This window comes from Eucyclogobius newberryi, unplaced genomic scaffold (assembly GCF_026437365.1).
Source record: "Eucyclogobius newberryi isolate DKJ021-1_F unplaced genomic scaffold, fEucNew1.0.hap1 SCAF_1, whole genome shotgun sequence".
In the NCBI taxonomy this organism is placed as follows: domain Eukaryota; kingdom Metazoa; phylum Chordata; class Actinopteri; order Gobiiformes; family Gobiidae; genus Eucyclogobius; species Eucyclogobius newberryi.
Window position 1 is genome coordinate 38,605,109 of NW_027315723.1, and position 24,814 is coordinate 38,629,922.

General features: G+C 41.0%; 2 protein-coding genes across 5 annotated transcripts in view; one reads left to right on the forward strand and one right to left on the reverse strand.

Moving 5' to 3' along the window:
• aven (apoptosis, caspase activation inhibitor) overlaps positions 1–4,133 on the forward strand; it is a 45,632-nt gene extending 41,499 nt beyond the window's left edge. Inside the window, exons 3-6 of the mRNA XM_072445795.1 lie at positions 985–1,055; positions 1,779–1,871; positions 2,584–2,857; positions 3,791–4,133. Of these exons, the coding sequence (XP_072301896.1) occupies positions 985–1,055; positions 1,779–1,871; positions 2,584–2,857; positions 3,791–3,936 (584 nt within the window). The 3' untranslated portion in view covers positions 3,937–4,133. The remainder of the gene's footprint in view (positions 1–984; positions 1,056–1,778; positions 1,872–2,583; positions 2,858–3,790) is intronic.
• A 39-nt stretch (positions 4,134–4,172) lies between these two features.
• The window catches only part of ryr3 (ryanodine receptor 3), a 77,630-nt gene continuing 56,988 nt past the window's right edge, over positions 4,173–24,814 (reverse strand). For 2 of the 4 annotated variants that reach the window (XM_072445756.1, XM_072445748.1), the window contains 34 exons: positions 24,542–24,709; positions 24,267–24,326; positions 24,039–24,173; positions 22,614–22,726; positions 21,850–21,946; positions 20,895–21,007; positions 20,771–20,822; positions 20,651–20,707; positions 20,471–20,570; positions 20,265–20,344; positions 19,954–20,030; positions 19,808–19,881; positions 17,430–17,444; positions 16,658–16,738; positions 16,492–16,580; positions 16,296–16,424; positions 15,477–15,581; positions 15,117–15,198; positions 13,717–15,034; positions 13,388–13,550; positions 12,188–12,274; positions 11,783–11,992; positions 9,925–10,055; positions 9,753–9,795; positions 9,471–9,598; positions 8,790–8,850; positions 8,564–8,710; positions 7,730–7,864; positions 7,211–7,367; positions 6,861–6,925; positions 6,683–6,783; positions 6,555–6,606; positions 4,234–5,205; positions 4,173–4,201 (listed from right to left, as the gene is read on the reverse strand). In XM_072445756.1, the coding sequence (XP_072301857.1) occupies positions 5,110–5,205; positions 6,555–6,606; positions 6,683–6,783; positions 6,861–6,925; positions 7,211–7,367; positions 7,730–7,864; positions 8,564–8,710; positions 8,790–8,850; positions 9,471–9,598; positions 9,753–9,795; positions 9,925–10,055; positions 11,783–11,992; positions 12,188–12,274; positions 13,388–13,550; positions 13,717–15,034; positions 15,117–15,198; positions 15,477–15,581; positions 16,296–16,424; positions 16,492–16,580; positions 16,658–16,738; positions 17,430–17,444; positions 19,808–19,881; positions 19,954–20,030; positions 20,265–20,344; positions 20,471–20,570; positions 20,651–20,707; positions 20,771–20,822; positions 20,895–21,007; positions 21,850–21,946; positions 22,614–22,726; positions 24,039–24,173; positions 24,267–24,326; positions 24,542–24,709 (4,521 nt within the window). In that variant the 3' untranslated portion in view covers positions 4,173–4,201; positions 4,234–5,109. The remainder of the gene's footprint in view (positions 4,202–4,233; positions 5,206–6,554; positions 6,607–6,682; positions 6,784–6,860; positions 6,926–7,210; positions 7,368–7,729; positions 7,865–8,563; positions 8,711–8,789; positions 8,851–9,470; positions 9,599–9,752; positions 9,796–9,924; positions 10,056–11,782; positions 11,993–12,187; positions 12,275–13,387; positions 13,551–13,716; positions 15,035–15,116; positions 15,199–15,476; positions 15,582–16,295; positions 16,425–16,491; positions 16,581–16,657; positions 16,739–17,429; positions 17,445–19,807; positions 19,882–19,953; positions 20,031–20,264; positions 20,345–20,470; positions 20,571–20,650; positions 20,708–20,770; positions 20,823–20,894; positions 21,008–21,849; positions 21,947–22,613; positions 22,727–24,038; positions 24,174–24,266; positions 24,327–24,541; positions 24,710–24,814) is intronic. The other 2 variants (XM_072445765.1, XM_072445772.1) reach the window with 1 other exon arrangement.

The window sequence follows — 24,814 nt, forward strand, 5'->3', positions numbered from 1 at the left end:
TGGCAGTCAGACCCTAGCGCTCACCTTTTTGACCCAATCTTCTCTCCGTACTAAAACATGCCAAATGCAGCGGACAGAAAGTCAGCGTGTGTTAGGTGTGATAATAAAGAGATTCTCTGCTAGGACCCCCAGTGATGGGGCAGCTGACATTGACAGCTAAAACATGGTTTGAAAGCTAACCTCCTTCTAAATAGCTTTCTATGATTTTATGGTCAATCTCTAAGTTCAGCCGATCCACTACAGTTTATTATTACATATGTCACAATGTAAAATATTAGTGCTACAACCATTGTCGTCCAATCGGTAATTTTACCTTTTATTGCTACTTTTGATATGAAAAATAATTTTAATTGTGAAATCAATGTATCTTTATCATCATTGATTCAATATCACGTTGGTTATCAGGACACCGTTTTACTAGTGTGACAAGAAGTCACAAATTTACATTTACATAGTAAATAATATGCTGACAAATGAACAACATTAGTGCATTGAGTTTAATTTGGATTACCGGTAACACCCATTCAGACGCACAAGCACTCGTACATAGGCCTGTCACCATAATTTCTATGTCGACCCATCATTCAATAAATAATTGATGGAACATTCATTTTTTTAAGATGGATGCTCTGTCTAGAAAATTGAATTCTAGTGTGTTGAGGAACAAAAACTAAAAAACACTATTCTTGTTCATCCCTATAATTTTAAACTGAGCAGAGACAGGTCAGAATCCTATTGTAGAATTTGCTGTTAAACTGTCAGCACATTTGTTTTTCTGTCAGAATAGATGAAACAAAAGTGGAATTATATTTTTCACAATAGCTTCAGAAAGTGGTGCCATTATTCAACTGCAAAGAAATGATTGTTATAGTATTGTCACAGTATTTGGACTGAAACTCAGATTGTGCTTATAGTTGCTTGACCTGAAAGATCGCATTTATGTCCACGTAAATCAAATCCTGTTTTTCTGTGTGTATTTCTCAGGAGATTCCTTCACACAATTTCGATTTTCTGACGAGAAGGACTGGGAGATGGACTCATTTGTGGCCAGTCAGGTAAATCTTTAGCACAGGGGCCACGACCACTGGAGTGTGTCAGTGTGTCTGTGGAACTCTACAGATACAAGAGAGACAGAAAAATCACTACTGGAGGTCTTAATGGAACATGTAAATGGCATACAAATGAAATTGCATTTGGTTTTCATATTATAACTTGTAATTAGACTATTCGCAACATAAAGCCATTGTTCTTTCATTCATCAATTCAGTTAAAGATGCACTATGTAACTTGTTCTGTTGAGTCTGCCACCTGCTTGTCTCCATGGAGATGTTAATGCTATGCCTGGACTGGTCTATGGTATGGCATTAAACTTATCCTGCATATATTCAGTTTACAGCTATAAGAAAAACCCTAACCCTATAACTTGGCCAGGTGGAGTAACCTGCTTGTCTCCAGGGCGATGGATTAGTATAATGCCACACTGTAGAACATTCCATCCAAAGCATCTCCATAGAGACAGTTGGCGGACCAGTACAATTCCATAGTGCACCTTTAATTAACTGACAATAGAGACAATTTGGGCCAGTGATACATCAAATAAAGTTTACTGATGAGCTCCAACGACAAATCTTTCTCCGTGCATAATGGGCAAAAGTGCATAAACTGCATTATTGTCATATTTTGTAACAGAAGGTGTAGCCCTGGTTGTTGCTCATGTTTTCCGGCTGTAAAATGGCCGTCTCTCACCCATTCACTTGTTCCTGTCGCCTCTTCTCCAGATGTCTGCGTTCGTGGACCTGTCGGCTTTGGCTCAGAGCCTCCAACAAGTGCCTCTCCATCACAGACTCAACCTAGAGGCCCAGCTCGTCCAGGTACAGCACTCGAGCAGAAAACACATGCAGCTGCTGGAGGGGCTCTCACAGCACGACAGGGAATAGCATTGCAAATGGAAGCTGAGTGCACAACATAGTGCATGGGCAGTCAGCACTTCTCTGCCTTGTTAAAAACCAAACCCAAAAACATTTCTGGCTGAGCTGTCAATATTAAGTGGTCATGCACATATAGTTTGTGAAGCTAAATGCATTCATATCTTTCTGATAATTGTAAATGGTCACATTTATACAGCGCTTTTTTACCTTCAAGACACTCAAAGCGATTTTACATCAATGAACCCATTCACACACACATTCACACAGCCCAAGGACACGGCAGTATTCACCTGTGGCAGCTGGAATCGCACTGCCAACCTCTGGTGCAATGTTCTTAATGCTCTTGTTCTATCAAGACTTGCCCACTCCAAACCTATTAAAATATCTGCCGTTTAAAACAACACCACTGTCAGAATCTGTTAAATTTGGTGAAAACAGGCTCATTCGCTTGACAACGTCACTTGACAACGCCATAGCAGTTTCTCAGTTAAAGCATTTACTCCATTGGCTTACTTTATTATTTATGCTTATGTAAAAAGAAGAAAATCTTGATAGTGTTTATGATGAGAAAGTAAGACATTACTTTGAGAAGGCAAATGTCTCGCCTGAAAGTGATCTGTTTGCTTGAATCTGCTTGTTGCTTTCACGGTTCCAGATCTCCACTCCGATGGAACTCCCTCCTCAGCCTCTTCTCAAACAGGACACCTCTCTGACTGCTCCTCCGTTAGCTGTTTCCAAAGCCCCCGGTCCCCCGCACATAGTCACAGCCGCTCCAAAAGCAGTGATGCCCCCTTCGCCTCTAAAAACTGCCCCATCGCCAGCAGAGGGCGCAGATGAAGAGCTGGATGAGCTGCTGTCTTTACAGAACCCAGAGGCCTCTCAAGGGAAACAGTCTGATTTACAACAAGAGACTTCTACAACAGACAAAGGTGAGCCCACGAAAGAATTAAGACTAAATGTTTTGCCTAATTGCCTTATTTACATTCTCAAAGTTTTACATCCATTCACATGTGATAAATAACAGCTTGAACAATATTTGGGTCAATATTTAGCGTCAATATTTAGCACGAGTATTTTTTCTTTGTACTATGTGGGGGCGTTTTGTATTTGTCTGAACTACAATAACATTTAAGCTGTAGACTGTTGAACAAACAATAGTTGCCACTATTTTAACAATATTGTAGATTTAGAGTATGTTTTGTATTATCCTTCTTTAGACTTATAGTGTCAGTTACATACATTTGTTTCTATGTATGAATGTATTTTTTAATTTCAGGTAAATATCGCACTGCATAATGCATTATCATGACAGGCCTATTCGTACATTAATTCACCTGCAACACTGTACAGAGAATCGAACCATGAACCTTCAATATTTTAGCCCTTGACACTTCCTGGACAAGATAGTTCAAGATATAGACAAGGTTAAAGGATAAAATAAACAAACTTACTCGTATTTTCAATAATGACAATTGGCCAATCCCAAAGACCGCTATTATTTAGCGGATATAAATGACTAATGACAAAATATCCTCATATAACTTGCCAACTCTGTTGTACAGGCTTCTAAAAACAGAGATTATCGTTGGTTCATGTTTCTGTATTCTCCATGTTTAAAATGTGACCGTTGAACAGAATTCTACCATCAAAACATCGCATCTACTGGTCAGAAAAATCGCTTGTTCGATATTGTTCTCAAATCGTTCAGCCCTAATAATCAAAGTTTACATTATCTCATGTTTAGAACTAATGTCAAGAGTAAAAAAAAAAACACTAAAAGCTAATATGTGAACTAAAGTTAACTTCCTCCCCCACAGTGTCATTGAAAGGCTGGTAAGTCAGTAGTTGTTTTGTCTTTGCAGCGTGCGAGGAAGTGAAGGATGTACTGAAGGAAGAAAAAGACAAGACGGAGGAGGAAGTGCGAGACGAACACGTCACTGCCACTTCTGTCAAAAAGGAGCTGACGGAGGAGGACCTGGAGGACTGGCTGGACAGCATGATCTCCTGACCCTGAGCAGACCGATGGGACAAGGACAACGGTACAGTCGACCGGTGTCAGAGTAGTAGAGTTCTGAGAGAGACAGGAAGTTGCTATGTTCTCACGGATCGCACAGAACATCGTGGACATCCGCTGTGTGTCAATGTTGTTCCCCTTGTATTTGATGTTTCAGAAAGAAGTGTATGTTCCTGGTAAACTTGTGCCGCTGCTTCACAAACCAAACTAAAACATGCTAAACACACGTCTTTATTGCGTCAGTTACTTTATTCATTTCCTCCCGCTGATCAAAATAAATGCATTCTTTACCTCCCGCTGATCAAAATAAATGCATTCTTTACCAAAGCTTCTAGGTGCATACAAAGGGCCGTACAGTAGCAATTTGTTCAGTAAATCTTTGAATTTGCTTTCAGCGCGTGGGTGGTTGTTGTGCTGTGAGTACAGCAGAAAAAAAGGCATGTGAAAAAACAATCCAAGCAACATTTACACAAGGTTTCTCTAGATTTTATACAACAAATTATTTCTACTTGTGATTTGAAAGCCACAAAAACTAGCTAAAGCTCAAATCTATGCGTGTAATGAATTCTAAGTGTAGCGCAGCGTGTGTCAGGAGGGACAAAAGTGTTCTTTGCATAGTTTCTCTTAAGGCACAGTGGCTCTTTGACATTTTCACAGTCATCTTTGGTCTTGGAATCACAGCAAACGCACCAAGACCAGAAAGGACTTCATTCAGCAGATTTCAAGCGTCTTTAAAAAAGCTTAAACCAGGTCTCATAAGATTTCACGGTGGGTGTGTTGAGACTAGCAGCGCACATCTGTCAAGTTCTACGTTAAATTTGGGTGACACTCTTCTGAAATTGTGCATATTGAAACATTCAGTTGTCATGCCATAACCCTCCAGTGTAACAATTGTCTACAAACAACAAATTGTGCAATTGTGATTTGGGGTTAGCAGGTGAAAAGGCAATGTGAGTCACAATCAAAGAAAAGAGTTTGCATAAAGAGGCGTGACTTGTTCACTATGGTGGGCAAAGATGAGCAACCCCCCCCCCCACTGTCCAAACGTTTATACAGCCGAGTCAAAGGTGTGTGGTCAGTCCAGTTGAGCTCATCGCGTTGGTAATGTTGTAAATCCTGTAGGTTTCAGTCCAGTAGAGCGTGTCTTCGGTCCAAAGGAGGTCCTCTTTAGCCCAGCTGGTCCTCGTATTGTTTTCTGAAGCAGTCTCCGGCCGGGAAGAAGTCCCAGCATCTCTCCTGATACATCTTCCACACAAAGGACTCCTGAGAGGGGACAAAAACATTAGAGTCAGCACCTTTAGCAAGCAGGATATTGTGCTTGGGACGTGGGGATTTCGTCACTCGACTTTTATCACATTTTACACATTGAGGTTTGGATTGTGCCTTAAGATAGACTTCATAATATGATTTGCCACTTGGTTAATAACAAGTTTGCCGTCAGGTCTTTTGGACTTAAGAACTGTACAATAATCTCTTGTATCGTCTCTTTAGATCAGAGCAAATCCGCTTGGGGCAAGAGTATTGTATAAACTGTATGATGTTTCACAGCTTACAAAATTGTATTGTAAAATGGATTATTGTGCAGTCATTTATTGTTTTTTTGAAGGCTGGCATTAATCAGAATAGTTTTATTGCCTTTGTCGGTGAACAACATTTACATACTAGGAATTTGCTTTGGCGATATGTGCAACTTAAAACAGAATATTATTAAGAATATAAGCTATGATACAATAAAATGGACTAAAATACATACAATAGACAGAACAACAGTGCAATCAAGCTGTTGAAGAGCGCTATGCAAGTGACATGTCATGTGTCCTCTGCTGGCAATGGCGGAAGTGAAGCAGTTGCATGACACTAGCAGTTAGATAGTTTGTTGTGAAGACAATTTACTTTAACGTGACCAAAACCCTCCTGATAAACTTTAAAAACTCTATAAACAACATTTGAAGCGGAGTTTGTTCCGGGCATGTCGCTGCGTTCTATACTTTCTTTCTTCACGTTTATTGAACCGGCTCCAACTGCCCACTGACAGACTGCAGCCCAGATGGTCTCAGACTTTTGCACCCAGAAGGACACCAACTCTGTCATCTCTGTCGCAAATTAATGACACTTCCTCAAACCTCACTACTAACTCGTATCTGACGGCTTTCTCAACAGCCAATAACAGTTTTTTTCCCCCGGACAAATCTAAATTTGTGTCTTTTTACATGGATGAGAAGACGGATAAATAAATGTCCAAGGCAACCCACGCATTGGTTCTTCCCTCTGCTAAGAACCACTTGTTCAATGTTTCTACCCACTTGATAGCGTTGCATAAGTAAAGCACAAAGCAACACATTATAGTTTTATGTTTGCAGTTCAGGCTCATTGCATCTGTTAGCGCTAAAGATGTAGAAAAACATGCTATATGTAACCGCCAACTATACAAATATTATTTTTAGTCATGCTGCTATGACGATATGACCAGTTATGTTATTTGAGTGAATAAAGAAACATTGGACTAAGCCTGACTCTAAATCCAGATGGACGATAAGAAAATGCCCTGGACGGTCCAGGTCTGAAGCCGGACGAGGTGCATTTGGACGAAGTGACTAAAGTGTGTGTCTCACTTGGCCGGTGTGCTCCGTCTCGTCCTTGTTGATCAGGTACATCAGGAAGAACCTGCAGAGAAGTGAAAGCTGCTGCAGCACATGATCATAGTAATCTCATATTTTTGCTCTATTTCACTGTCACTCACAGGTAGTTGGCCAGGTTGTGCTCTTGTAAAGTGTGAGTTTCAAAACCGTGAGGCGTTCGATCAAAGTAGTCGTTTCCAATGCCACAGATAAAGCATTTGGTCTGTAGGAAACATGAAATGGTCATATTAAACATGTCTGTGTATTTTGTATTTAAAACTTCTTTAGAATTGAACATACCTCCATGTCCTCCTTCACCTGCTCCTGTTGGTCTCTCAGCTCACCAAAGGCATCAATGATCAAACCTGCAGCAGTTGCACAACAGTGTCAGAGATGCTTTATGACAGTGGCAGAGTGGTTAACACTTTGAACCTGTTTGACTTTCGGAATACTTCTGACTAATAATTTCATGAGATTCACAAACCCTGTAATATTGAAAAGAGATGAGCACAAAGTCTGTTTATTGTGGCTCTTAGAACATAGCACAATTATTGGTCTGACCATTTGTGGATCTTTCCTGTTGGCTGTTTTTTCTATAAACACAAGGTTCATGAAAACCACCAGTTTAAAGAAGAATGAAAAGTAAGAACCCTGAATGATGGCGAGCAGGATGACTATGACGAAGAAGAAGAAGGTGATGTCGAAGAGGATGCGGTAAAGTTCATATGGGTCTCCTGCAGGATCTTCCAGCTCGTCTCCAATGCCTCCTCCGGCTCTCACACCCACATACATATGGAACAGGTAACACTGTGGAACAAACATGACTTAGAGGCTAATGCAATTGATTCAAACTTTCTTTTAGTTTGAGACTACAGAGACTGTGAATTAAGGCCATGGACAAAACTTTGGATATGATATGGCTAAAGTTAAGGTACTCTCACTTAACGTTTGCATATTTTTGTGCCATTTGCAGAGAAAAGCATTGTAAAACATTCTTCTCGTGAAAGTGAACCTAATTTTGAGGATACACAGTTACAACTTGTTCATAGAAGTTTTGACTATTTCTGACAAAGCAGAAGAGACATTCTAATCCTTAGCCTCCTCTGGCCTTGAAAATAGCAGTTTAATTTTGTTCCGTTTGCATTTTTCTGTTAAAAAGAGTGACAAACCGTCATCATGTCGTCGCATTTCATGTCTGGCTCGTCCTCGTCCTCGCTTTTGTTGTAGAACTTCCTGAAGAAGTTAAAGGCCACCACAGTGTAGAGATAGACCACCACAGCCAGAAGGCCCACAGTCAACACCAGCTACAGGGAAATGTGCGTCATTGTTAAAATGTTCATAATAAGGATCATAATAAGGCTAATGCTAACGATTATTTCAGTCAACTAGTCAAATGATAAATTCTACTGTGAGACTTTTTAAAAACATTTTTAGCCAAATAAAGATTTAAATATGGTGACTGAAAGCTTTTAGCAAGAGAATATTTACATGTATTATTTTCGTACATGTTTTATAGTCTGTATTGACACAGACTGGTTGTAATTAGTCAATTTATCATATCATAAGCATTTGAATGAAAAATAGTCAATAAATTGCTCATACACAGACCCTAAAAAAAAAAAAAAAATCCTTCGGCGCAAAGTAGAAAATTCACGTGTTAAATATATGGTCCACAACAAAAACTATGCAATATGACATAAAGTAAACTGGATGTGGGAGACTCCATACTCATGAAGGAATGAGCAGAAGGTGCTTTAGTTTATGGATTAGGTCACTCCAAACCTTCATGTGTAACTTTCTGCTTTTAGATATCTATTAAGGATTATTCTGATGGACAGTACATATATTTTTGTTGGTCCTTTTTGTCTAAATGGAGCACTTTTTTTTTCTTTTATATAACAGTCTTGCCACTGAATTCTAAGTAAGTTTTATTGTTGAAATAACTACATTCTTTTAGCACAGACATATCTTGTAATCTGGCGCTCCCTGCTGGCCCCTCTCACCTGTTTGCCATTGTGCGTGACAGAAGACAGGATTGTGCGCAGAGTCTTGATGCCCATAGCGATGTCCAGCAGGTGAGCCGCAAAGAAGAAGTTGTTGAAGTGTCCACAGATTGACACAGTTGTGTACCAGATGAGATACAGGAAGTTCTGAGAAGAAAAAGGGATGTGATTTATGTACTATTGTTTCATAAAACGGATAAATAGACAGACCATGAATGAGCCTTACATTGTCCGTCAGAACAACACCCATTTTCCAGATGTGGTACTTGGTGTCAATGGAGCTCAGCCTGAGGTAAGAAAAGATCAAGTTACAAGGAATGAGGGGTACAGCAACTTGATAAACTTACTGGCCCCTTTTTAGTTCAATAACTAAAAATACTCTTAAGAGCTACCAATCTGTCAATCCTTTCCATGTCCGGACCGGGTGAGGTTTCCTATATAATAATGTACACAATGTTTACACATGCTAGATTAATTTATGTGTTTATGTCAGCCCTATGTTCCCTGATTCCTATATTCCCTGGGACCTGCACCGTGACTGGATGTTATGCTGTAAAACCATACATATATGTACAACTATTGGGGCTGTGGAATCGTGTGTATGTGGCTGAACCAGGAGCCTATTTTATAATTTGAGGAGATTCAAGAGGCCTACACTCAACAACATGCATGGAATGGATGCACTGGGGAATACCGGGACGTTTTTTTTAAATATAAGGTACCGTAGTTCCCCTGTACATAGAAAAGGGGAACCATAGGTACCCGGGAATATAGGTACGCACCCGGTCTGCTTATCTTTTTGTGGGGGAGTGAACTGGGTGTTCTTGTGAAGCGCTCATACAAGTGCGTTATATAAATAAAAGGAATGATAAGATCCTGAAATGATGCAATAATAACTAGGACTAACCAGGACATGAGGGAGGCCTCCCTCTCCACAGTCTCCACAGTGGGGTCAAAGTCCAGAGCACTTTTGTCCAGGCCCAACAGCTCAGCGATGCGTTCAGCCCCATAAAGGTCTTCGTACTTGTTAATCACCTACACACAGGGGAAAGTTCTGTATTTAGCTGCACTGCGTCCACATGATGGGATTAGCTGCTTCACACAAAGAATCACAAGGACTTTAACTAAACCTGTAGAATTCAACTTTTAAAACTTTCTTGCTTTTAGATCTTAGTGAATGGAGCCTTACCTTTCTTTTGATAAACTTGTCCCAATAGTTATTAGGGAATGATCTGCAGAATAAGAGTAAAATAGTTAAGTGTAGAGTGGCTGGATTTACATAGAATTACATTTCATTACAATAAAACAAAAATAAAGTGTAGCATGAAGAAAAAAGTTGTCCAAGTGAAGCCAAAACTTACGGAGTGTTGATGACGAGACGATCCCATTGGCCCTTGATATCATCGTCAGAGGGCTGCTCTGTGATGTACAGACCATCAAACTCAATTGTTCTGGCAATCTCCTTCTCTCTTTTAAACACCACCAAAGGCACCTGAAAGTTTAACATACCAGTATGTAAAAGTTCACTTTTAATTAGGGATGACCGAACATGAAAGACAGAAACTCTTCATGGAGCAGTAAAGATAAGTTCTGTTTACATTTCTGTTTTGCAGCATCCAAATAAACCTGCTGAATTTCTTTGTATGTATTTGCTGTTATTTTAGGTTCAATCACAGGTGCCAAGCTGATGTATAACAGTTATCCTGAGGAGGACTTCAGCTGTCCTTCTCATCTGTGAGGAGAGTCGGTGTACAGCAGAGACAGGTGGGTAATACACAGGCACCTATGGAAGGGCAACATGCGCCTCTGTCAGATGCTCTATAATATGTAAATAACCTGTGGTGGGTAGCACTGTTACGTTTACTCAAAACAGTAGTTTTCAGACCCCACACTTTTCCTGACATATTGGTCTGTGTAAAGGATTCTTACTTGAGTAAATGTGTTGTTTCTCTTCTCACTGTGAGTAAATCTACAAGTGACAAAAGCTTAATGTTGACTAAATGAAATTATTTGAAAATGTGTTTCTTGCTCCGCATATCTGAATGCGATGTAGTGCCCAAGGGGGGACGAATACGATGTAATGCCCAGGGGGGACGAATACAATGTAGTGCTCAGGGGGAACGAATACGATGTAGTGCTCAGGGGGGACGAATACAAAGTAGTGCTCAGGGGGAACGAATACAATGTAGTGCTCAGGGGGGACGAATACAATGTAGTGCTCAGGGGGGACGAATACAATGTAGTGCTCAGGGGGGACGAATACAATGTAGTGCTCAGGGGGGACGAATACAATGTAGTGCTCAGGGGGGACGAATACAATGTAGTGCTCAGGGGGGACGAATACAATGTAGTGCTCAGGGGGGACGAATACAATGTAGTGCTCAGGGGGAACGAATACAATGTAGTGCTCAGGGGGGACGAATACAATGTAGTGCTCAGGGGGAACGAATACAATGTAGTGCTCAGGGGGGACGAATACAATGTAGTGCTCAGGGGGGACGAATACAATGTAGTGCCCAGGGGGGACGAATACAATGTATTGCCCAGGGGGACGAATACAATGTAGTGCCCAGGGGGGACGAATACAATGTAGTGCCCAGGGGGGACGAATGTGATGATAAACAATGAAATGCTGGAGGGGTGACATGCCCGGCGCAGGGGTTGAAATGCCCAATGGTTAGTAGTCTCTTAATTCTTGCAGCAGCGATCAGACGCTTCAGTTTTTGATATAAGTGCAGGGCCTGTTGTAACGCTTCTTATTTAGTCCAGATAAACATATTTTCATGTGTTTATCATAGTTCATGTTCATTTTAGTTTTGATAACAACAAATGCACGCCACTGAGCACACACATGAACGCAGTCAGCGAATCACAGCGCGTCAGTGCTGCCGTGTGTGTCTGCAGCTCAGTGTCTTCCCCTCAAATGGCCGACTGCCAGTAGAAGAGAAATTAAGGTGAAACTACTTTGACACAAATGCGTTTGAATAAATGGAAGCTTCTGGGACTAAAGCATTGTTTTGTAAAATAAGGCCAAATAAACAAGTACAATGATCCTTTGTTCTGTTTTAGTGCAGGACAAAATACTGTCTTAACCTTTATTATGACATTAATTGTTGACAGTTTTAGAGAAAAGGCTGAGTAAAACTCACAATACATTTTGTACAAATGGGCTATTTCACATTGACCGGATAAAGCCAGAGTCATAAGCGCGCTGTGTACCTTGAGGCAGTAGTATCCCACCAGACACAGCAGAGAGATGACAGTGTGGAAGATGGCCAGGAAGCGCAGTGTGGGTAACATGTAGCCGGTGCTCTCCTGAAGCACAAACTCGTCCATGTCGAACAGCGTATTCTCATCGTCTTCCTCCTCCTCTTCCTCAGCTCCCCAGCTGCTCTCCTCAGAGGCCTCTTCTTCAACCTCTCCAGTCACCTTACAGTCACATTCAAATCACATTACCAGGACATTTCACTTTTACTTGCAGGAAAGTTATTTCTGTTTCACATTATCTTCAGTAAACAATATTTTAATTATGGCATTTGATCAGTCAGATGAACTTAACTATGTGGCTGAAAGATTCCTCTCCCCAACCCCAAGCCCTGATAAACAGTAGGACAGTGACGTTACCTTGTAGAATAGCAGAATGAAGTTGATGGCAAAGCACACAAACAGGGCCAGGAAACGGAGGTTGTAGAAGTTTCGAGCCAGGTAATTCTGAAGAAAATGACAAGAAAACATCATTAATTCAAGACTGTCTCATTTCATATTTTTATTCTAGCTTTTTTTACATATTGTGACTGTATATGTGAGGAAATATACTCTACATCACCTGAGCAATAATACACTGACAATGTTTTAGCCCTCCGCAGACAACTATTTAAAGTTAACATATAATACAGAATCAAAGGTTAAGTTAAAGTTAAGGATCAATCATTCATCTTCGCTGGTTACTGGGGTTCACCCTCATCGGAGGATTAACACGGAGACACAACCATTCACCCTCACATTCATTTACTAGAGTTCTTTAGGCTTTTTAGAGTGGCCAATTACCTAACACGTGTATGTGTTTAGAGGGTGGGAGAACTTTGAGAGAAACCACGGTAACGGGAAGGACATACAGACTCCACACAGAGAGATCATGTGATCAAACCCATGATCTCCTTGTTGAGAGGAGGGAGGTCTAACCGCTCTGCCACCGTGCACCCCAAGGATAAGGTATACTTTCTAAATCCCTCATGAGGGAAGTTAATTCTCTCCCATCCTTCAATGCTGCTGGGGCCAGGGACCAAGGTTCCAAACCTTGCTATACTTATATTCCCGTCTTATTTGCCCTTGCAAAGTTGTATTCAGAGTGATTCATACATGTTTGAGTTTTCTTTAGTCTCTTGCATTCAAAATGCATTGGTCTTCAATTTCTTTTCTGTGGCAATTTTAGCACAAATGAAAAGAAAAATCCACTGATTGCTTTCAACATGGTGTGGCACTTGTGATGACGTTTACAGTGATGTAAAGGGGCAGATGGAAATCAGCTCTGCAGTTTTTTAAAATTAAGTCAGTAGACTTAGCTTGTTTCTTTAATTAAATAGTTTTGGATCAATATTGCGATTAAACATGTCAAAAATATAAAATAATGACCCATGTGTGTCAGACTATAACTAATAAGAGCAGGCAAAAGTATATTGTCTTCTTTAAGTGTGTTGTCAACATGTAGTGAGGAGAAAGAGTGTAGAGGAAATGTAAGCACTGAATCAAACAGAACAAGTCCAGAGAAGATGTGTGGATTACTTGAAAATGGGTGATCGGTCGTCGTTTAACTGTCATGCATACCAGGGATTTGGTCAGATAGATGTCCAGAACAGCAAACACACTGGACATGAAGGCAGGAGATGGTTCTTTGGGCTGAGTGGATCTACATCTAGGCTTCTCCTCTGCCACCGGCGCCGTGGCCTCCTCCTCCTTTGGTTTGTCCCCTTTCTCTTGGTTCTCGGTGCTGCACGTCACAGAGAAGAAAACACACCACTTCTTCAACAAAATGTTCAGCGGTAAATAGCCAATAGTAAATATTCTTAACAAGAGTTCTTTTTAGAATTTTGTGTGTGGAATTTTAGGATTATTTTGTATTTGTTAGTATTATTATAATAAGAATTGTGACTCACTCTGCCTTCTCCGGCTCATTCTCTGTGGTCTCGGCAGCTTTCCTCTTGTGGTCGGCCCCTGATCCCTCGCTCGGTTCGGACATGTCTCCCAGACCCGGCTCCACGTGTTTCCCTCCTTCTCTTTTCTGTTGCCCCAATAGTTCCATCAACACGTCGGCCTCAGCCACTTCTCCAGTCGGCGCCATAACTGTTTCCAAGCTGCCCGTTGACTCCATCGCGTCCACTTTCTCACCCTCTATCACATCTCCGTGGATACCAAACTGGGTGGGGTCAGGCATGTTACCGAGAATGTCTGTCACTTTAATATTTTTGGCCCCCTCCACAAGGCCGCCGCCAAACATAGAAGACCAGATGAGGTGGAAGAATCCAAAGATGAGGCCAAAGATTCCCTTAAAGAAGCCAATGAAGAGCATCCAGAAGAAGGAGAAGAAGCCGGTGATCACCTCCTTAATGCTCAGTTTTCTCACTTTTTTAAACTGTTTGCGTATGTTTTTAAGTGAGACCATTTGTCGCGCACTGGCAATGCTGCTCTTGACGGAGCGGCAGGCGCTGGTGAACGCAGACACGGACTCTTGCTCCTCCTCGTCCGAGAGCTCCTCCAGGAAGCTGTGGCTCTCCTCCTCCTCCTCCTCCTCAGCCTGTTCCACCACGACGGGGTCGGAGATCTGCGAGGCCAGCTGCATCTCAAATATCGTATCCTCGCAGAAGTTGACAAACATCTCCATCTTCTCGCTCTCCCCGCCCTCGTTCACCACGTCGAAGATGAACTGACGCTTGGACTCTTTGACCTGGGGCTTCTCCCACTGCTCCCGGCTCGACTCGCTGATCTCAAAGTAAACCCGTTCGATGCGTTTGGCGCTGCCCATGATCTCTATGCGGCCGAGATACGGCTCGAAGTAACCGAGCAGACTCTCCGCCACGTCCAAGAAGCTGCCCAGGCGAGAGTCGTGCGGCATGTGCTCGGAGAGGTTCGTCAGCAGCACGGCCACGTTGAAACCGATTTCTTTGGCTGGTTCATGGAAACGCTCCACGAACTCTTTGTAGTTGAACATGTCGTTCTCGTCGGCCTCCGTACAGGACAGCAGGTACTCAATCTCTGACTGAGTGTACTGCTTCTGGCTCTCCATAGATTTCTGAAACTCTTTCTTTGAAATGAGGCCCTTACACTCTGGATCATACTCTTTAAAGTTGTCAGATGTGGTCAAGTCCTTCAGCTTCAGGAACATGTCGAAGAACTTGAGGATCATCTCTACATTGCTTGAAGACTCCACCAATGTGTCCACCATCTGCTTTCCAATTGTTCCATTAACCACATTACCTTTATATGTGACACAAGCATTCACAAGTGTAAGAGGCAAATAATCTATTTGTGAAATGTAGCACATGTCAGTTCCTCTTACCCTCAAGAAGAGACAGCAACATAACTACCATATCTTTCTGTAAATCCATCAGCTCCTTCAGCAACTCGATCTGACTAGAATCCTATAAAAAACAAAGCCCTTGATATTGTTATCCTTAAAAATATATCACTATTTTACGCAACAATTATTTCAACTTTAAGTTGAAACAATTTCTGGATACAAACAAATATACAAATTAGTTACTCAGTGTAAAATAAAGTTTAGTTTTTATTATAGATACTTTGTTGTAACTTGTTAATTGTCTTGCATGTTAACTTTGTGCATGTACTTTTTGTTACCACTGTTTGTGGAAAAACATTTCCCTTGGGGATACGTGTTGGAGTTGAAACTGTGCTGTACCTGTGAGAGCTTCATTTGCAAGTTGGCAAATACATGTAAGAAGCCAACTACTGCATCCCACAGTCTGCTGTGTGCCAGACTCTGCTGGTTTCCAATGCAAGGACCCTACAAAAGACAAAGGGCAAATGTAAAACAACTTTGAAATAAATTAAGCAATTAAACATTATTCTTACACTCAATGGTAATGTTTATTGAACAAGTACCCCATTACAAATACTTGGCCATCTATTTCAACATATACAAGAGCTGACAAATAATCTTAAAGCCAGATTGTCAATCTTCTATAGAAATAAAAAGTGTATGGAGAGAATGACTCGAGAGTTGAAACGTTGAGTTTTTCTAAAACAGAGTCCAGATGACTACAACTGAACCTTATCAGGCATTTTGCCTGATTATTTAACATGTTTGCTGAACTTCAGTTTAAGTATCTACTGCTCATTTTACAATCCCACCGTGTCAACACAGAGACGGGGAAAAAAGGCCTTCAGTAAATTTGCTCCGTCACTCGAACAAAACATTAGACTATTTGAATTAAATTATTGAATGCCTTTTATTGATTTTAAAGCACTGGTCATGGACTGGCCTCAGCGCCAATGCACTTAGTTTATATGATTTTATCTCATAGTGTATGTGTAAGTGTGTTTTTTATATTTGTTAATTGTATTGACTGTTTTTTGAATGATTTATTGGAATTTTATTTGGATCTTGTGTTTGTTTGTTTATTTGTTTGTTTTGTTTGTTTATTCAGCATTTTTCAGAAAAAGAGAATTCCTCTCATTGGGTTTTCCCTGTATGAATGTGATACACTGTGAGTTTCACCTGAATGTACTCTGTGAGAGAGTTAAAGATCTGTTTGGCCACATCCAGAGCTTTAGAGAAGTTGAGCCTTCCAGTGTCGTCTATCACGTCTTTACCAGAATAATACCAGTAGAAGTCACTGATAGATTCCTGTAGAGCAGAGGAAAAGAATGTATTTAAAATGAAAGCAATGATGCCAATTCTGACATTTTCAGACCTGAAGGCGCAGCAGGTAGTCCACTGTGCTGATGATTATGTTGACTGTTGTTGTGTTTCCAGTTTGTGTTCTCAAGAAGTTCTGGAAATCTGTTTTAATAATGAAGATAAATATCAGCCTTACACAAGTAAACAGAAATATCAAATGGTTACAAAAAGGACCTCACCTCCATTGTGCCCCTCACACAGAAGTTGTAAAAACCGGAACAAGTCTTTGGTAAAATCATCATTTTGAAGCACTTTGGAACCTTGAAGGAATACTTTAGTCAATACAAATTCAAAGTCCATAAGACTAACCCAAGTTTGAATTTTAAGGATATGAAGTTACCCTCAAAATGATTTCATATTGAGCAAGCATATGTAATGTCATTTTGAAATAGTGGTCTTTAGATTGCAGGTTGAAACCTGAATCCAAAGTGTGTTTTGGGCTTAAACTAGTAAAACAGAAGAATAATTCCAGAAGCTGAAGGAAGCTTGATAACTTTCACATGCAGGCCGCGGTTCAGCCTGATTGAAGCACGGGAGCAGTGGACAAGTGATTATAGTTCATAAGAAAAAGAAAAAAAAAACAGGTTTATGTGCAAAGTATGTTTATGTGCAGGTAGAACCCATGTGAAAGTTAAAATGTGTATAAAAATAGCTTTTTTTTAAAATAAGCCCCAAATTCAAAACACAAAGCTTTGCTTAGACCTGGACTCAATCTCTTAGAGGTGGCACTGTGCCTCAGGACAGATGATCAGTAATGGGACTACATTAGTAAGACAATGTCACACAAAGGACAGGCAGTGTATGATGGCCTTTAGCCTGACAGGCTGCATGCACAGGGTTCCTGCTCACTGGGGCCACCAAAGGAAGCAGGGAGAATGGACCACAGATATATGAAGAGGACATTCAGGGTGATGCATAGCCAAATCAGGACAATCTAAGTTTGCTATTTACCCCGCTGAGAGTGGACTGCCATCGATGGGTTTTAAAATGACAGGAAGGAGACAAAGAATTCACCAGACATGAGCAAAAAGAGAGGACATTAGGTTACAATACATAGAGATATAAATGTATTAGCTACGGGTGTAAAACTCAAAAGCATGCAGTTCAAATCAATATATGTGCCAAATCTGTTCACTTAAAAGATTAAATCATAATGATATTATAAACATACAATGAACTGTTAAAGACTCTTTGGAAATGTATGATGAAGACAAACACGTGGATAAAAAGGGGAAAGTGCTGCCCAGTGGCCGAGTGGTTAAGGCACAGCACCCGTACGCCAGGCTCCTAGTGCAGCCGGCCGCAGTGTCGTGAGTTTGAATATAGACTCCGACAATTTACTGTATGTCCCCCCCCTTTAAAGAATAAAAAAAAAAAAAAGAAAGAAAAGTGGGGAAAGCTGGATTAATGCTGGACCATGTGCTCTGGGATTAGCCATTTGTGTTAGTGCGTCACAGACCACCTCTCGGAGATAAACACCCTGCAGAACCAGTCTCATGTGCAACAGAATCTACACCAAAAAGCAATAATATTATTCATAATAATATGGAGTGACATGTATTCAATCACTCAATACTCAGAGGTGGTAAGCCACAGCTGCCCTGGAGCAGACTGAGAAAAGCGAGATGGCCCCTTCAACCACCAACCACTCATAAACCTTAAGGCAAATGGATGAAGTATCTTGCCCACGAACACAACAACAGGCTCTAACTACTTCAGCCACAGACGATAAAACGATCAGGCATTAAAGGTCCCATAACATGCAAAATCGACTTTTCAGAGCCTTCTTACATTGCTATTTGTGCTTCATATATGTACCCAGAGTGTTTTTTTGATTGATTCCCGCAGTGTTTAGCTCTAGTACAGACTATATCCTTTCCTCGAATCTCCAAACTGACGGGCTGTGGAGGCAAGACCGCGTCATAAGGGCAAGCACGCGTCATTATCCCCTCTCACCCTCCCCTCCCGCCTCCCACCTCCCGCCTCCCGCCCCCTTCCCCCCGGCTCCGTGCTGCTGTCTCCCTACAAGCCCATTCCGGAGTTTTTCTGCTTCGATTTACGACGAAACACGGTTCAAAGAGGCCCAAAACTTCATTAATGATATCGCACTCTTTACCATTATCACAATGGTGAAGGTTTATGTGGCAATTGATGCAGCAACCGGGAAAATAAACGGAGAGAAGTTCTATCCGATACCGAAAAACCAGGAAATAAGAGCGCGATGGACATAAGACTTTTATATATATATACATATATAGATCTATAGATATATCTGTTCTGCGCACGCTGTAGAATAAACACCAGATTTATTTAGGCTCAAAGTAGTGTTGATCTGAAGTTCTATCGTTTCTCACTCACTCGCGCGGCAGGAGCGGCGCAGCGTGGAGCAGACAGCTGTGGGACTACATCACGGGTGGGCGGGGCACACACGCGCTCTGAGACTACGTCACGGGTTGGGCGGAGGAGCCAGATTGCTCTTCTCAAGGGTGGGGGCGAATATCAAACCAAGCCGTTTGCATTTCCGGGTTGCTGAGGGGGTCCAAGGTCTGGGTGATATTTCTTAACTATTATGTTAAGGGTGTTGCACAACACTTATTATTATCAATTATACACTTAGGATAGACTACGAAACGTGAAAAAAAGCATGTTATGGCACCTTTAAGGCGAGACACTGCAATGCATCATTTATTGTTTTCTTTTTCACATGTTTGGGACTTATACCGTAATTCTAACAAATTACAATTGTAATTGACGGATCTTATTTAGAATTTGACAATGTTTTATTTATTTATTTGTTCTTTATTTAACCGGAACATTTCCACTGAGTCTTGGAATCTCTTTTTCAGGAAGTCCTGGCTTCAGAGCCTGTCTTACATACTTTTAATGGTCGGAGAAAGCGGAGCACCGGAAGGAAACCTACGCAGACAAGGGGAGAACATGCAAACTCCATATACGGAAACCCTGGACCTTCCTGTTGTGAGGCTGAAGTGCTAACCCCTGTACCATCGTGCCAGGATTTAAGACTTCAACAAATCAGGATAAGAAGTAGGTATCAATAAATCCGTCTGCAAAACCTCAATTAGGTACAAGGTGATGTCTACATCCCAGTAAAGTAAAGAGTAGAGTAGAGTCGCAAAGTCGAGCCCTAAAACACAAGCAGATTGCATATGTCTTTGGAACACTTGGTTACATTTGGCATGGTTCAGCATTAGAACTTTAAAAAGATGTATTGAAAAATCCTCATACCCCTCAAAAGTGTCTCTGAAATGTATGTTGTCCATGAGAAGCAATAAAGATAGAAATTGTAGTAAGTAGTGTGTTTTACTTACTTGAACCTTCCTCAGATACCATCCCAAGTCCTTCTGCTTTATTCTGCCTCTCAAATGCATTCAAGTCCAGGACACTGGCAAGACACAATTATGTGTTGCAATAACAAATGTGTCATTTCATTTCTTAAAATGTTTGTACTTCCTACCTGCATGACTGCATAAGTCCTGACAGACTCTTGAAAAAGCCAGCATCTCTCTTTTCTTTCAAATAATCAAGCATTTTCTGACATTTGACAGGGAAATACAATAGTCAAAACATGTACTCCAAACACGCACCATGTTGTATCATTGTTTAGAGAATGTTTCCACTGCAAATGCCTACGTTTATAATCTTAATACAGTGACATCATAGACCATGTATATGTTGACCAGCTTCATAATTTGCACATTTTCCTTGAGATACTGTATATTATTAGCATCTAGAATGTGAAAATAAGCTGTGGAGACAGTAGCCCACCTGCTGGACGTGCACATTGCCTCCGTTTAAGATGGCAATGCCCAGTTTGAGGGTGCAGGTTACCATTGGGCCCAGTCGACCTAAAGGCAGATGATGAAGACAAGAACAAACTAAAGATACTATACTTAATTCACAAGGGAACGCTGAGAGGAAGAATGAAAGCGTACAAATGACGGTGCTTTGTACTATTAATTATAACATCTTACCTTTACTGGAACTGATCATCTGTAGCACCATCTCCGCAGCTCCACGGGCGTGCAACCTTGCCTGCTGATACAGGATCTTCTGCTTTTCCATCTCCTTTTCCTTATATTAAAAGTACAAATGTATTTGTAGTGGGTTATTTGTGAATATATTACGTAAGTCTGCTACATTAAATCAGAAACCTCAAATGTCTTTTCTTTCCCTTCTTCCTCTTCCTCTTCTTCGTCCTCTGCACAGCTCTACAAAACAAGAACTGTTTAGGTCAAACAATTTAGAAAACAAATTCTTGCTGAGGTCAATACCTTTGCCATCATATCTGCATATGCAATATACAAAGGGTCTTCTTCCAAGTGACTGCAAAGAATCATAGTGGTGATTAATCCAATGCTGTTCTATAAAGTGATCCATTTAAGTCTGAATGCTCACCTTCTCTCTGTCAGAGCATTGTGGCTGAAATGGAGGATGAGTTGTTGAAGAGGATCAGGCTGAACCTCAGCCACCTCTTCTTCCTCCTCCTCCCCCATCTTGACTTGGGTTTTCTGCAGAATACCACACAGTTTAAAGTAAATGATAATACCACAAAGGGTACAACTTCAGACAATTTAGAATATCATAAATGTTTCCATTGAGAAAAACATTACATTCAAAGAGCATGCAGATGTGATAACATGTTACACTCTGAGTAACACATGAAATGACTTGACAAGAACGTAACAACAGTCAATGCACATGCATTTCAAATCAATCAGAGGCAAGCTGTTAGCCAACTGGTGATAATGGCTTTACATGAAAGATTTCACAATGGACTGTAATAATGCCTCAAACTCCTGAACATTTGGAACATTTTAGTTTATCTTAATAGTAATCGCAATGATTAAATAGCTGCTCTTTTCAACCCAAGATGTAATTGTTTTGATGAGGTTGCTGAACATTTTTACAAATACTGACCATGAAATGTGACCGCAAACATGCTACGTTACCACGGCAACAGAAAGTACTGTACGTTACAACTCACAGACTTAAAGTTACAGCGAAAAGACAACTGATGGTTGGATCTATATCTGATAGCTTAACAGCTATACGACCTCCTTACCACTGCTGTCACAAAGGCATAGCCTGCTTTCCTACAGCTGAGAGCGCTGGAGCGGACCCTGTGTCTCCTGAGGTGGTCATGCAGTCTCTGGCCCCTGATGGACCTGTGTGTGAAAGATTTGGCTCGCCTACAGGGAGAGGCCCGGGGTGCTTTGGCCCAGTCTCCCACACGAACACGCTCCCACGGCTCAACGGGCACAGGCCTTAAGAAGCATTCAGCAGACAGGACTGGCAGAGAGGTGCCAATGCAGGGCACACAGGACGAGGGCAAGACAAGCCCAGTACTTACTGCCAGATCCTGAACTAGCTTCTCCTCAAAGGAGTACTCCTCTGTCTCTATCCATTGTCTCTGATAGGCCGGGATGAAGAAGTTGATAGCACGATGCCTGGGGAGGGGAACATGAGGGAATGGGGAGTGAATGAAGAGGATAGGGAGGTAGAGTGGCATTAGGGTAGGTCCTGGTGAAGGAGAGATGTGAAGGAGGGGTTACACGAGTGCAGTTCAAGCAGGCGGCAGCTCAATGAGGAGGCCACTGACTCTTCTGACTGGTCAGTTAAAATATGCAATCGTTATTTTGGATAAGATAAGCATTCACACTCTAAAAGACAAATAACCAAACAAACAAATATACTATGTTGAAGATATAAGCTGACCGATCAGAACCAACAGTCAGGAAAGAACTGGTTGCTGGGCAGAGACTGGTCCTGGTGATGAGGGGAGGATTAATGATGCATTCGCCTAGATTCACTTTACCGTGAGCAGAGAGAACAGGTGGTCAAAGCTGGAGGCTTTGAATGCCCTTTCCAGCCAAACCACCCGATAGCCATTCAGGAAGTAATTATTAATTTTGTATCTGAGGAAGAATGAGGAAGTGTTATATAAAAACAACACATAAGAAATAGTGTTACTAGAAGGAAGGTGGTTTTACATAGACACACAATAAAACAAATTTCCCCCACAAAAATTGGGTTCTGTTTGTTAGAAATTAGTTTCTTCAGGGGCAGATTACTGATAAATGTAATCAAGACATAAAAGACAGGATTAAAATTCACCTTGGCAGATTGTAGAGTGGAGCCATGCGGAAACAGGCCACGACGGCACGTTTGCGCTGTTTGGACAGCAACTTCTGCCAGACACACTTCTTATTTCTCAAAGGCTGCTCCACCTGAAATGTTATTTCAGTAAAACTTGATAAGAATTACTTCAAACACTATAATGAAATTAACTGTAACCAGGTTACAGGACTGTACAGCCGCATTATATAGTAAATCAAAATTGTAATAAAATTGTCACTTCACGAAATGCTTTTTGTAATAATTTGCTGTATTATGTAATAAACAACAATCATTACAGAAAATATTACAAAGTGCAAGGAATATATTGTTTTTCATCAAATGGAGCACATGCCACTAACCCAAAGGTTTAGAGACTTTTTAGTGTCCCACTGATGCATGGATGTGCAGATTACTTTATACTACAACACTGTAGTTTTGGATGGAAATAGCATGGTAATTATGGTTGATGACAGGGCACGTCTCTCACTCCAGTTTGGGTTAGGTTTATTCTCTGGTAATAAATGTAAATCCCCAGGAAATACAGTAATATACAATGAGGAAAATAAGTATTTGAACAGCCAGCATATTTGCCAAGTTCTCACACTTTTTCATCATAGGTGCATTTCCACTGTGAGAGACACAATCTGGAAATTCTATTTTATGATTTTTTTAGTTTTTGATGATTTTACAATAATATTTGATACAGAAGCCTTTGTTTACAATCACAGAGGTCAAACGTTTCCTGTAGTTCTTGACCAGGTACACACACTGCAGCAGGGATTTTGGCTCACTCCTCCACAAAGATCTTCTCTAGATCTGTCAGGTTTCAGCAACAGAGTTTCAGCTCCATCAAAGATTTTCTATTGGATTTAGGTCTGGATGCCACTCCTCATCCTTCTTCTTAATCCAAACACAGTGAGTGGATTTTGTACAAAAAGTTATATTTTGGTCTCATGACAAAAAAAAAAGTCATGCATGGGCTCCAGGCCCAGTCCGAGGGAGATCGACGGTCATCTTTAGTAGTAGGAGTCTGACTGATTTGGGGGTGGACAGGTGTCTTTATGCAGCTTACAAGCTCAAACAGGTGCTGCTGATTTAGATGAATAAGTGGAGAAGAGGTGGACTTTTTAAAGGTATTTAAGAGAATAACCCTGTGCAAAATCACAAGGTTATTTTACTCACTGTATAAACATTATAAACAGTTAATGCCATGTACTAACTGTTCACAGAGGTAAAAGTACCAGCCATTCATGAAAATAAATTAAGTTGAATACCCTCATTTTGTAATATTTTCCTCCATATGTAATATACACACACAAAAAAACACATTTGGAGCATCAAAAACTGCAACGTAATCATGTAAAGAGCAATAAATAAAGCAAGACCCCATGGCCCCGACATGGCCCCAACATGGCCCTGTACCTGCTCCAGATGGAAAACAGCAGCAGAGATGCTTTGCACACGATCCACTGTGTGCTCTGGGTCTGCTGGTTCTTCACTCTTTACAACCACATCCCTATACAAGTTCATCTGCCACTGGACTGCTGGGTCATCAGACTAGAGGAATACAAAAGGATGTATACAATCAAAATCAAAATACAATTTTCACAAAGAAATGAATTTGCATGTAACAATAAAATCATATTCAACCTTGTCCTGGAGATGAAGATTCTGGCGCAAGTGGTCTTTCACCTCATCGTCAGTATCTCTCTATGACAGAAAATGACCATATTACAGATAACAAAATTACCAGCAGGGGGCATGGTTTAATTACTGAATAAAGGAAATACAGGACAAAGCACCACAAAACTAGATATCAAGCAGCTTAGCCATAATAATGAATGTTAAATAGCAAATCATTTACTATCAAATATTATGTGCACATGAATTGAGTGAATGAGTCCCACTCAAATGCATAAACTCACCAGGCTGTAGCGTATTTTGGCCAGGGAGATGAGCTCCTGGTCTCCAGGGGAGCACATGTTTAAGCCAACAGGCAGCATCTTCTTCAGAGCAGCTATGATGAGTGACGTGGGAATGGAGTAATATTCACCACGACGCCGTTTGTATTTTCTTTCCTGGTCCCCACCTGACTGCAAAGAATCAGTCATTACCCAAATGAAATAAGGAAGACCGTTGCAACCATATTTAAGAATAAAATGTGTAACAAATGATGACATAATATTCCTTGATGTAAA